General features: G+C 32.1%; 1 protein-coding gene across 2 annotated transcripts in view; it reads right to left on the reverse strand.

The window, feature by feature from the left end:
* LOC149573102 (Rhodanese/Cell cycle control phosphatase superfamily protein) overlaps window positions 1-8,805 on the reverse strand; it is a 155,148-nt gene extending 146,343 nt beyond the window's left edge. The window contains exons 1-2 of one of the 2 annotated variants that reach the window (XM_089814280.1): window positions 8,532-8,805; window positions 8,260-8,359 (exon numbers count right to left, since the gene is read on the reverse strand). In XM_089814280.1, coding sequence (XP_089670406.1) covers window positions 8,260-8,328 — 69 coding nt within the window. In that variant the 5' untranslated portion in view covers window positions 8,329-8,359; window positions 8,532-8,805. The remainder of the gene's footprint in view (window positions 1-8,259; window positions 8,360-8,531) is intronic. The other variant, XM_089814279.1, reaches the window with a different exon arrangement.
* Between the last annotated feature and the right edge of the window lie 3,791 nt (window positions 8,806-12,596).

Below are 12,596 nucleotides of genomic sequence, written 5' to 3' on the forward strand. Positions count from 1 at the left end.
GAGGGGGTCGGGGGGTGGAGAGGGGAGCAAGGGTGTATATACTACACATATGGTACTTGAAATGCTAGTTATGAAAAGATGTACTACAATTATACAATATAAGATATAAAGATGTAAAAAACTTAAACATTGAACATTGCATTGAAGTTATGAACTAGAACATCATGATTCATGATTAAATGACAAACAATGAACATTGAACATCAACAAATGAAAGAGTGTCAAATTATATAATTTTAAATTTATAATATATATATATACCAGTCTTCAGATATAGAAATGCAAATGTGAATAAAAATAAAGAATAGAAGGCTTTTGAACAAAGGAGGAAGGAATGGGCCCCACATCCCATTATAACAAAAATAGAACCAAAAAAATATTAAAATAATGCCATATTTTTTAATTTTTTAATGTCCCCCATCTTGTTGCTGTAGGAGACGTCCCAGCGTCCCCCCCCACGCCCCCCCACGCCCACAAGGGACACAGAGACATCTTGTCGTCTCCGACGGAGGTGGCGCTCTAAGTGGCGGCACCCAAAACACCAAGACACTGTCCCCCGTCCCTAATGCGTCCCCATCTCCGGTGCGGCTTAGTTTTGGGAGGGGGGAGGCGTCCCTATGCTACACTAGTTTTATCATTTTTTTGGAGTTTTGTATTCTTTCATACATATTCTCTGATTCGTATTCTTTGATATGTATCTTTCATCTTTTGTTTGGTTTTGATTGATTTTTCTCAAAAAATTGTTTTTGCTTTTTTTTGTAATACACAAAGTTTGTGTGGGATGTTATTTTAGGATTTTTACCATTTTTCTCTGAAAAATAATGCTTTGAACTCTTTGAATCATAGTATTTTGCAATCAATTTTGGGGTATTTCTCTCATCTGCAATAGGTTGGAAGGTTCTGCAGTTGTTCTCGGTGTGTATCCAAGGAAGAACAGTTATGTTATCCAACATCGAGTTGGATGATTATGTTATAACTTTTGGTCAATGATTTTGCCGATTCTAGGAGGGTCAATGGAAAAGTTTGTGGCGAGCTCTACTATTACACCAGCACACCATTCTGAAGAAAGGGACCACCTTCTCTCTTTTTTTCTAGCTATACTTGGTCAAACATCTTTAAGATTCAAGGAGGGTTTCAATAGCAACAGAATGTTCAAAGACATGTATTTGTCCTTCGTAGGGCAGTTAATAGAATGACCGTTAAGGGAGTGTTAGAATATTATTTAATATTTTTAATATTTAGCTAGTTCTATTTAATGGTCATTTAGGCTTTCTTTTTAGTTTTTCTCAGTTCAATATGTTTTTAGACTACCCTAAAATTAGCGTATGTAAACTCTATTTAACTATTCATTGTTAATGCAATATTAATAAAGACTTTGTGGTTTGATATGCAAAGAGGATTACCAAAACCCCTACTTGATCAGCTATTATGGATTAGATATTAGTCATCTCTTGATTATAGAGCTAGTAGTGATGAGCCATTAACAAAGGTTGGAGCTTTCTACCGTAACTACACAGTGAGGAGTACTCATCTTTTTTCTTTGATCCACATGTGGAGGACTTGATGATTCATTAGTGTGAATTGGCTTCAGGGTTATACTATCCTTTTTGATACGATTATTTCCTACCTTCATTATGATAGATGGATGTGAGTTTCACTTATTTGGGATCCAAGTGGTGACAAGGTTAGCACTGCAGGTTAGATGGGTTCCACGAAATTGCTTCACCATTTCCAACATGGTGACATTATGTTCAAGTTAGCAGGGTAGAAGTCTAAGAGTGGCTTTCATGACATATTTTCTCTCTGGGCACATTCATGATTATGAGGGTGTTTTCTAGAGCGTTACAGTATGACACTATGATGATTGATCATTTCTATCAAAGTAGTGCAGCAAATTGGTGGAGCATTAGTCTTGAGATGGATATGGGATCCGAGCATTGGTGTTCAATGCACAAGTGTAAATTGCTTGAGGACAAGCAAACTCCAAGAAGGGAGCACTGTAATGTCCCCTTTCTAGGCGACAACAGATCAGCAGGAGGTTGGTGGTGTAGGAGCACCTAGCCATCATATAACTAAAAGAGATCATAATGGATATTTTAATGATTTAAGTTCATTCTTATATGTTGCAATGTCATTCCATGTAATGGAATCCAATTGAAAAAAAAAGTTGTAACAAAAATGTAATGTTGTCCACATTGTCATAGTTAAGGTCCCGATTGGTTTAATATGTCAAAAGTTGTAAAATAACTCTTGAAAGGGTAATAACCATGTAAAAGGTTATTAAATGGTCATTTGGATATGTCTTGAATGTTTGTTCAAAGTCATGGCATCACATTTGTCAAAAGTCTCAAAAGTTGTCAAGAAGGGGAAGAGTTGCAAAAAATGTAAGTGTAAAATTGAATTAAAGTTATAAAAGAAAGTCCAAAGGTCATGGGTGGTATTTGTAAGGTCTAAACTGATCAAGAAACTATAAAATGCATTGTACGGTCAAACCAAACAAGTGAGGGAAGAAAAGTTAATAGTTAAAATCTTTTGGAGCACTTTGTACTTTTTATTTTGATTCATTTTTCTAGTTCTTTTGTTGTTTCCAAGCTTTGTACACTCATGTACGACCTGGAAACGATGTACTATTGATATGGTAGAGTAGGAAAATGAATAATCCTTCCATTTCTTTTGGGTTGAGTTTATTTCATGTAGATTTGAGAAAGTTATGAGCACTATGGATGACAATTTTTCAGATTTTCAGATTATAGTCATATTGAAGCAATGTGTGCAACTGTTTAATGGATGTTTTAGGGGATGAACCTTATATTTTTGAAAAGAGGGATGAAGTAGCTTTCTAATGCAATTGGTTGGTGCATGTTTGTTAAGTTTTGTAAAAGTTATGACAGTTTTAGTGAAAACTAGTTTTTAACCCTCTTCAATGGAGTCACAGAAAAATGGGTCTTGGTGTAGAGACCATAACTTTGGATTCTATCTTTGGATGTTTCTGAGTTTTGGATATGTTGTTGGGGACCGAATTGCACCTAGATTGGACGATTGGATTGAAGAAATAATATTTGGTTGAAAAGTTATGAATCCCTATATGCAAGTCTATCTAGAATGGCAGAATTGAAGACTGTGTTTTCAAGATTGATTTGTTATTTGATAATGGTGATTTAATTGATGGTTGTAATGGAAAACGTGTTCATGCTTCTACCATATTGAAGACATTATGTTGATGATTGGAACGCCATGACTGATTTGGGGGTTCTTGAAGGGTTATGAAGATGCTTTGCATCAGTTGGCCTATCACCTGAGTTCTTGTAGCGCAATGGGATGGTTAGGGGACTCACTTGGGGATTCACAATGCAGGTACAGTGTGAGTCATCTTGAGCATTTCCATGGCAGTTTCAAGATGAATCAACAAGCAAAAGGATGTTGAGAGATTACATGCGAAGTCATGCAAGCTAAAGAAATGAAAAAAATGAGGACTACATTTGCAATCATAGGACTGATTTGATGGCACGTAACTTCATTAAAGAGGGAGAACCTATACAGATTGTATTTGCATTCAAAGGAAGAAATAAGATTCAGAGAGAGCTTGTGTGACAAAGGAAGAGTGCCAAATCCTTTGCAAGCTTGTGTATCAGTATGACAACTAAAGCTCCTTGTTTGATCAAACTTGGAATTGACTCTTTTATTGTGATAATCAAAGCAATGAGAATGTTGCCCCTATTGAGAGGGAGTCTTTGTTGAGAGAGAGTTGCACCTTCAGTGACTCTTATACATGTTGTTGATGATTTCTTCTATGTGAGAGAAGTTCAAGGTGTGATCCCTTGTTAATGAGTTTTCTATGAGAGAGACATTCAAGATGCAATCCCTCATTAATGACTTCTTCTCTGTGAGGGAGAAGTTTGAGGTGCAATCCCTTGTTAATGAGTTCTTATCTGTAAGAGAGAAGTTTGAGGTGCAACCCCTTGTTAATGAGTTCTTATCTATGAGAGAGAAGTTCGAGGTGCAATCCCTTGTTAGTCGTGAGGGAGAAGATCGAAGTGCAACCCCTTATGCATTCTTCTTTGCAAAAGAAGTTTGAAGTGCAAGCCCTTGTTCATGCATTCTTCTATGCGAGAGAAGTTTGATGTAAAAGCCCTTGTTCCACCTTTTGGGAGTAGCCATGGTGGATCCACCCTCTAGGACAAACCATGGTAGATGTTAGTGGGGAGACTCCATGACTTAGTTATCTATTCTTTCACCCTCTCAAACTAGCCATGGTGAATGTCATGCTAAGATGACAATATTATGTTGAGAAAATTTGTGATGATATTTTGTTTATGACACTCTTTTTGGTTGTATCTCCATTGTGCTTATTAGGCTAAGATGCACCATAATCCTCTTCTTCTATTAGTCCTTTAATTGTTATGCTCCCCTCTTTCTTCCTTCCTCCACAATGTTAATGTTTTTAGTAGCTGCGAGAGAAATCGTTTAGATTATGATACTGTTGGGCACGAGCAGGAGATGTTTCTTATTCGAAGGGGCTCAACTTGCTACTATTATTGATTTTGTCTAGACTCCATATGACTCTTCCTTCATGTTCAAGTTCTTCTTTGATCATGCTCCACCTGTTTTGTATTGTGTTCGAGTTGTTCCTATTACCATGGTTGAGATGCTTGGATGTAATTATTCTTGTTTTATACACCATCTTCACAATTGAGATAGTTCGTCATGGTATTGTGTGTGGATGACTAGGCACTATACATGGACATTGTGGGTGATTTCGGTGGGTGTTATGAGCTACTGCCAGGTCTACATGGTTGTCGTCTATGATATGTAACTATCATCAATTGGCCTTCCATAAGTATCGCATTGATTACTTTGGAATGAGCAATTGATCCTAGTAATGGTAATTCAAAGAAAATTATTGTTATGACATTTCTCTCTTGTAGCGTGTGTGGCAGTATTATGTCCTCTTGCAAAGTGTATTTGGGAGAAGTTTTTGTTGTTGTATAGGTGATTGCATGTGTTTGCTTAATGTTTTTTAGCAGAAGTATGATATCGTTGTGGATTGTGCAATCTATATGTGATCAGCTTCATTATTTTGTAAAGACTTCTCAATATTTGTGAGATCGTGTATGTTGCTAATCATAGACAAAGTGCTCTATCTAAAAAGAAATAAAGCAAACTTATTGATTGACTTATTGGAGACTTCAATCACAAGCAGGAATAATTGTATTTGTTTTCAAATTCAAATAAATGACCTATTTTTTGTGGGCTGGGTTTTCACCCTCAAAGCAGAGGGTTTTCCCAGAATAATTCTTCGTGTCATTTGTTCTTGAGTTTCCGTATTTTGCCTTTCTAGTATTCTAGTTCAAAAACTTAACACATATCCCCTTTCAATTGAACTCTCGTCCCTTTTATATCTTATGTTGAGGGAGTCACAACTCTTCATTACATATCTCTTAACCTTTCATTAAACTTAATTAACTTGTAATTATATATTATTATTTATTTATTTATTTATTTATTTATATGTTTTAATAGTAATATTATTTATTATTAAATCTTATTTTGGAAAGGGGACACCACAAGAAACCACTTGGACCAAAGCGGAACTAAAGCTGAAGAAAGATTCCTGGTGCTAGAAATAGCACTATCATCAAAACGCATAGAAACTGAAAAACTAAGCTCTTTAACTAAATATGAGTCTCCTAACCACCACCAAATAGCCTACGACTACCCAAGAATGAGCTCACAATAATTAAAGATGACTAGGTGCAAGAAGGGGACATAACATAGAGCATGAGGTTTTCATCAATCAAGAAGATATACAATAGCATTAGGCTTCCCAAAATTATTCTAATATACATGGAGGAATCTCATTAATATTTAAAACTTTCTTGTTCATCTTGACTCACAAAGAAACAATGGTCAATTCATGTTCATGTTTTCTCCACAGAAACATCAATATCTTCTTGACCTTTCCGCACAACATATCTTTTGTGCAATTTTCAACTTGTAAGGAAAGCTTGCTACTTTTCTCAACTTATAAATGGATTTGTGTAACCTATTCTGTTTCTCTCTTCCTAGGCACGTATAAAACCAAATTTTTATGTGATTGTGTTGTCTTGTTTCCTATTTCTAACATGACAATTTTTAATGGTGTATTCCCCATTAGAAATGTAATTTTGTGTTCATCTTATTTCCATTTAGGTGATATAAGATGATCTTCTTTTATGTGATTTAAAAAGAGCTTGACTTTATGCCGCTAATAACACACCAAAATGTTGATGAACCAAAGATTCTAAAGTTCTCATAAAGATGTCTATGACTTTGATACAGTTGATTCTTGTATCCATATGAAATTTTTCATACCAAATCAAACTTGAAGCATAAAACATATCATTGGTCAATAGAAAATTGTTTGTAAGTCGTTGTTCCAAGAAATCACCAAAGTTTTCATTGTCAATTCTAGGCAACATCTATGTGGGACCCACAAGAGGAGGTTTTTTAACACGCCAAGCGAGATGAGGGTGTCTAGTAAGATGTATGAAATGCAAAGATGAACAAACAAACAATAGAGCTTCTAAGGCATGTTTTGACAAAGGAAATGTACAAATGGATTATTTCGAGCTCATGAAATACATACATGTGACCCAAGGTGTATCCAAAGAAAGAAGGTTATGTCTAAAGACCAAAATCTTAAACATCTTGAGCACACCCCTAGGTGGTCCAATGTGTTGTTGTAGGGAAACAAATCACAATTCATAAGGTGCTTGCACTTTTCAATGTCAACAAAGAAATAGATCACTTAAGTGACTAGAAAAGCACTTTTTCACGAGTATGTAAATAATTAAATTAATGATTAGAATAAAAAACACATTAGTTTAAGTTCACTGACCAAACTCAAAATCAAATTACTAAAAAAAGGTGACTTTTTTTAAACTAGAATGAAAGAGGTGCCTATGATCAACTAGGTTTCAAAGAGTCAAATTGAAATTAAACAAGTGATTTTTGGACACTAAAGTGCAAATGTGTACGTAGAGTTGTGTCAAAGTGAAATTAGATGAAAAAAACATTTTTTGACACAAGTGACATGGTAATTGAATTGAGTTAAATGTTCAAATGTCAAAGTGAAATTTAATCAAAAAGTGATTCCAAAATGCTTGTGCACCCCCCTCATGACTTGTATATCAAATATCATGCAAACATGAAAAAGTTACATTTTGTATCTGTTGAGCACCCAATATGGCTTACAAGTCAATTTGTCAATGCAAACTTAGAATAAAAGCGTTCCAAACATCTTGGTTACCTCCATCAGAACTTGGTTGTCAAAGTGACAATTTAAAAATATTTCTAAGAGTGCACATTAAGCGTAAAGTGGCACCCTTATGACTTTAGTATCACAAAGTCAATTGAAAATCATAACATAAAGTGCACTAAGCTGTTGAGCATGTAGAAAGGGGACCTAGGGTTAAGACTTCAATGCATAAATAGAAGATAGAAGATAACGTGCTTTCATGATCCCGAGGCATACCTAAGAGGGATTGGACATTAATAAGCAACTACAAGACATGATTAAGGGTCAAAAAACATATCTCCTCCAAACTGGAAATAGGATTTCATCTTCGTAATGCCAAAAAGATGATGTTAAAGAAAGCATTCATTGGCTAGAACTTTAATTAGTTTTATTTATTTAAATTTCATGCAAAAGTGTGTAAAGTTTTATTTCTATAAATTGTTATTATATTGTTCGAGCTTCTATGTGATACTGTATATGTGTTATAGGAATGAATAGAATCACTTTTATTGAAAATTGCAGCCTCTGTATTGCATATTCCATTGAAGGAATAAGTGTAGCCTTGTATGTGATTTCCTGCTTGCAATTCGCTCAACCTTGTGTGTAATCCTATTTTCTATTTTTTGTATTTTATACACATTTTCTAGTCTTTGCTTTTCGCTAGAGAGAGTGTGTCTGCTAACTATTGCAGATGACTACTTTCAGTAAAAGATAATCAAAGACGCTCAGCTTGTGTAGTACTACTAAACCTTGTACACGTACCAAAAAACCTAAAAAAAAAGCGATTTTTTTCAGTATATTTGCAATCTATGTTCAAATGCAAGATTTAAGTTGTACATGTCTAACAAATATGGAGTACAATCCACCCTGACGGACACAGGAGACTTGTAAAAGCAAGAATCCGAGCACCGCGGGGATTTCCCCGGGACATATCAAAGTAAAATGAAGTAGCGGATATGTAGGACTCATACAATTCAAATTACCTGGGATTCCCATCTCTTTTGTGCAGCTGCCATTTCCTTCATCTGCTTTGCCAAATCTTGAGCTTCCATTCTTATTATTGGAAACTGTTACAATTACAAGCTACAACTACATTGGTTACCATCTGGTCAAACGATTGATAAGTTCAAACAATTCAGCAAAGATACAATCAGAAAGTGTGTTAACTTTAGAGAGAGGAAAAAGAAACGTGTGAATGCTCATGGCACTTATTTTTGTTACAAGTAGAAACTGAATAGAAAAGGTGGATGCCCACCTGTGGCGAACATTTCAGTGGTGCTGCTCTCACTGTCTTGCAGGAAGGAATAAATTGAGACGTTTGAAAGAGGCTTCTGCGGTTGAACAAGATATGCGTCTCTGTGATTGCCGACATTGTTGTTTCGACTGAAATATGAGGTGAACTGCCTTAAACAAACACCCGTTTCTTATCTTTTAAGGGAAATGGCGCTCTCACCCAATTTCCCCGTCCCCACTTCGGCCTGTGGCCTTGATCGAGAAACACAATGTAAGGTTTTTAACGTAAACGAGGCGGGATAGGCATAAGCGGATGGTATGATATAAATAACATGTATTTATTAGGAATTAATCAGAAAATAATATTAATTCTAAAATTAATCATTAATTGAATTTTAATCATTTATATAATTGAAAATTTATTAAAAATAATTATAATATAGAATTGATTGATTGATTTTATTTTATTTGATTTTTGAAGGAAATAATAGTTACCATTAGTATAGTAGTAAATTAAATCTAGTACGGAAAAAAAAAATATTATTATATTTGTATATATAACTATTAACTAATGTATATATTAAAATATAACATTTATACAAAGGGTATAATAATAAATGAAAAGGTTAAAATATAATATTTATGTCTTTCTTCAAATTTTGTTATGAGGCTAAAATGTGGTAGGCCAAAATTTCTATATCTTAATACTATTTCTTATATAAATGTTTAGTTATCTCAAAATAAAATATTAGTGTATATTAAAAATACAATTAAGTTATAAGTTATAACAGTATCATTGCATTTATGTAATAAATTTTTTAAAAAAAAATTAACAATTTTTTAATCTCTGTAAATTGAAATTAGATTTTTAATTTAAAAGTTTCATGTAAAATATATATCAAATATTAATCAATTATTAATAAAAATATATTTAATATTATCATTTTTTTACTTTATTATTCTAATCAATTAAAATTATTATAATCTACGGCAAATACAAGCCACTACGTGGCACTTGTTAGTACTTATATTACATTTAACAAATGTTCTCACAAAACAAAAGCCTAAGAAATTGGAATATGGAGGAAGCCCCAAAAAAAGGGTCTTATAACACAAATTCACTTCAACAAATGATGTTTGAAATAAATAGTATATTTTATTGAAAAAAAAAAAAGATTACAAATTAAAACCTTACAAAAACCATGACTATTTTTAAAATAGAAAAAATGAAGGTGTATTATTGGTGGCAACTAATTGAACAATCCTTGAAGTGAATGCAATAGTATTGTCTTACAACAAGGCAAGTACAATAATAAACAAGTGCCACGTAGTGGCATGAACTTGACGTTAATTATAATTATAGTAAAAAAAAAAAGTAATAAATAAGTTATAATATAATTTTGGTTTTGTTTTATAATACTACACTAATTAAAATAATAATATAATAATATAAATAAATGAGTCATAGACAAAATGAGGTTTTGCATTTGATTTGCTTATTTGAATATTTTGAATTTTTAAATATGATTAGGATTTCTATTTAGAATTTATAAAAGTATAATATAATTAGAGTAAAAGGTGTTTTAGAATTTAGGATGAGTGTGTTAAAAAAAGTGAAGTGTAGTGTTAGTATTTAGTAAATATTATTGAATAGAGGTTAAATGTGGAGAAAAACTAATAATCATATTAATTCAATATACTATTTGATTTTGTGCAAAATAACTTCAAAATTTATATTAACCATGTTTTTTATCATAAATTTTAGCTAAAAATATTGCAATATGGAGAACCTCTGAAAAAAGGGTTCCTATAACACAAAATATATTCAACACAAAATCTTGCAAAGTGAATGCAATAGTACTAGTATTCAACACAATCTAGTTTCAATTCCAATTGAATTTGAACCCATAGACTAGAACTGTAGATATAGAATGAAACTTAATTAGTTATATTATTAATATAATCTTAATTCAGAATAAATAATTATAGTCTTTTTATACATGTGTTTTAAAATATAATTATTTTTTATGAAATTTGATAAATAAGTAATTTTATGATTTTTAAATTTATGGAAGAAAAAATTTAAAACTTCAAACATGAAAAATTTTAACATTGAAAAAAAATGGAAAATTTATTTATAATAATAAAGTGTATTTTAAATAATAAGTATAATCCTATAAAATATAAATTTATTATTAAAATCTCAACTTCACCAATAGACCAAGGGTCCATTGACAATTTAAAAATTTTAGAAAAAATACTTAAATTACATTTTTATTATACTACTAGAATAATGTTTCAAAATATTATCATATGTTCTAAAAACTTTAAAACTTTAAACTCAAATCTCAAAAGATTTGAAAATAAGATATTGAATTAATGTGTACTATACAATCATATATTGATATTAATGATTATACAATATTATCATTACATCATATTTAAGAATAAGTATAATTATACATATATATCTTGTATGTGTATTTACAAATTTATGATGTGAAGGATAATGCACAATTAAGTCACCAATCAAAATTTAGTAATAAATTGAGTGAGTGAAATTTTTAATTTATTAATACATATTATTATAAGCTTTAAATGGTTAAAGTTTTTTTACTATTGTCATGGCCTGTTGACATCTAATGTATTTAAATTAGTACTAAAAAAATAAAAATAAAACCCACTAAAGTTGTTTGATAAAATTAAATAATTTATTGAAATGAAATAAAGAATAGTTTGGAATAATATTATATCTAGACAAATTAGACACACTTTAAAATCATTAAATATTTTTATAAATATTATTTAAATGCTTTTAATTGAGATAAATGGTATTCGATAGTAAAATCTTTACAAATCAAGACAAATCAGACATGCTTTAATAAAATCATTAAAAGAAATTGAGCACTAGCTAAAATGTCCTTTACTTAAGATATATAGTACTCAAAAATAAATAAAACAACACTCTACCAAAATTGTTGTGATCTAAATTAAATTGTTTTGATGAACTAATAAGGCTAATTAGACAAAAAAATGTATTTAAAAAGAAATATACAAAGAATGTTAAAGAATGGGGTCGTTAGGACAAGCAGATGGCGTTGAGAAGAATGCAAATTCCTCTCTCCAAATCTCTCCAACAAAATGTGATTATACATCTATGTCTTGTACAGAATGAACCAGAGATCACGAGAATAACCTCATGTGGCAACTATGCTCTAGAATAGAAAAAATGGTTGCTTTAATCCCCGTCTATCAACAACTCCATGGCAAAAACTAGAACTCGATAGTTGTATCAGCACCACCAACAAAAATGTGAGTATTCTTCTAGTAAGCAACAGCATGGAGGTCAAAACTCATGATCATCACATTAGGTAGGGATGTGCCCTTGAAATATGATCGCAACATATCACAAAATCCCTTTTTTCTAAGTGAAATGAGGCCCTGGTAGCTCATGTTGTCATTCCAATGCTTATTAAAGATGTTCGTGAGGTGGATGTTGTAATCACCTAAAAATGGTCATCTCAACTACTAGCCCCCTTCTCAGCATTTTGGCTAAATTAATTAATCATTTACCTAGACCAAATTGCTAATAATCAATTAATTTGATTACAACCTATAGTTTGACTATGTTATCCTTAGTTCATTATTTGTTTAAAAGAACATGTCCCCTTTTAATTAAATAAAAGACCCCATTCTTCTAACCCACTTAAAGTGCACACATAAAGTCCTTTTCTAATTTTCAAATTAAAAGAAAAGGCTTTGTGACTTTTGTCTTATATGACAAGTCAACTTATATTCTGTTGGTTGATTTGTGTGTGCACATGGATCACTCCTCTTTTTAAATTCCACTGTTGATCATCCACCATCTACATCTTGATCTCTATCATCTGTATGACTTTAAAAAGAAGAGAGCTTTCCCCCTCAAAGGATCCACACTCTTGAGTATTATATTGTTATGCTACAGGTTTACCATTCGAATTCTTGAGAGCTCTTTGTGGAGAACTTCTATTTCTTGTCTACATTCTCTCATCCATGGCATTTTTAGCATATAGCATTTTAGAATAGTTGCATGTTAATGTAGTTTCTT

The sequence above is a fragment of the Cupressus sempervirens genome, chromosome 2 (assembly GCF_028749045.1).
Source record: "Cupressus sempervirens isolate cs-2001-9-10 chromosome 2, ASM2874904v1, whole genome shotgun sequence".
Classification (NCBI taxonomy): Eukaryota; Viridiplantae; Streptophyta; class Pinopsida; order Cupressales; family Cupressaceae; genus Cupressus; species Cupressus sempervirens.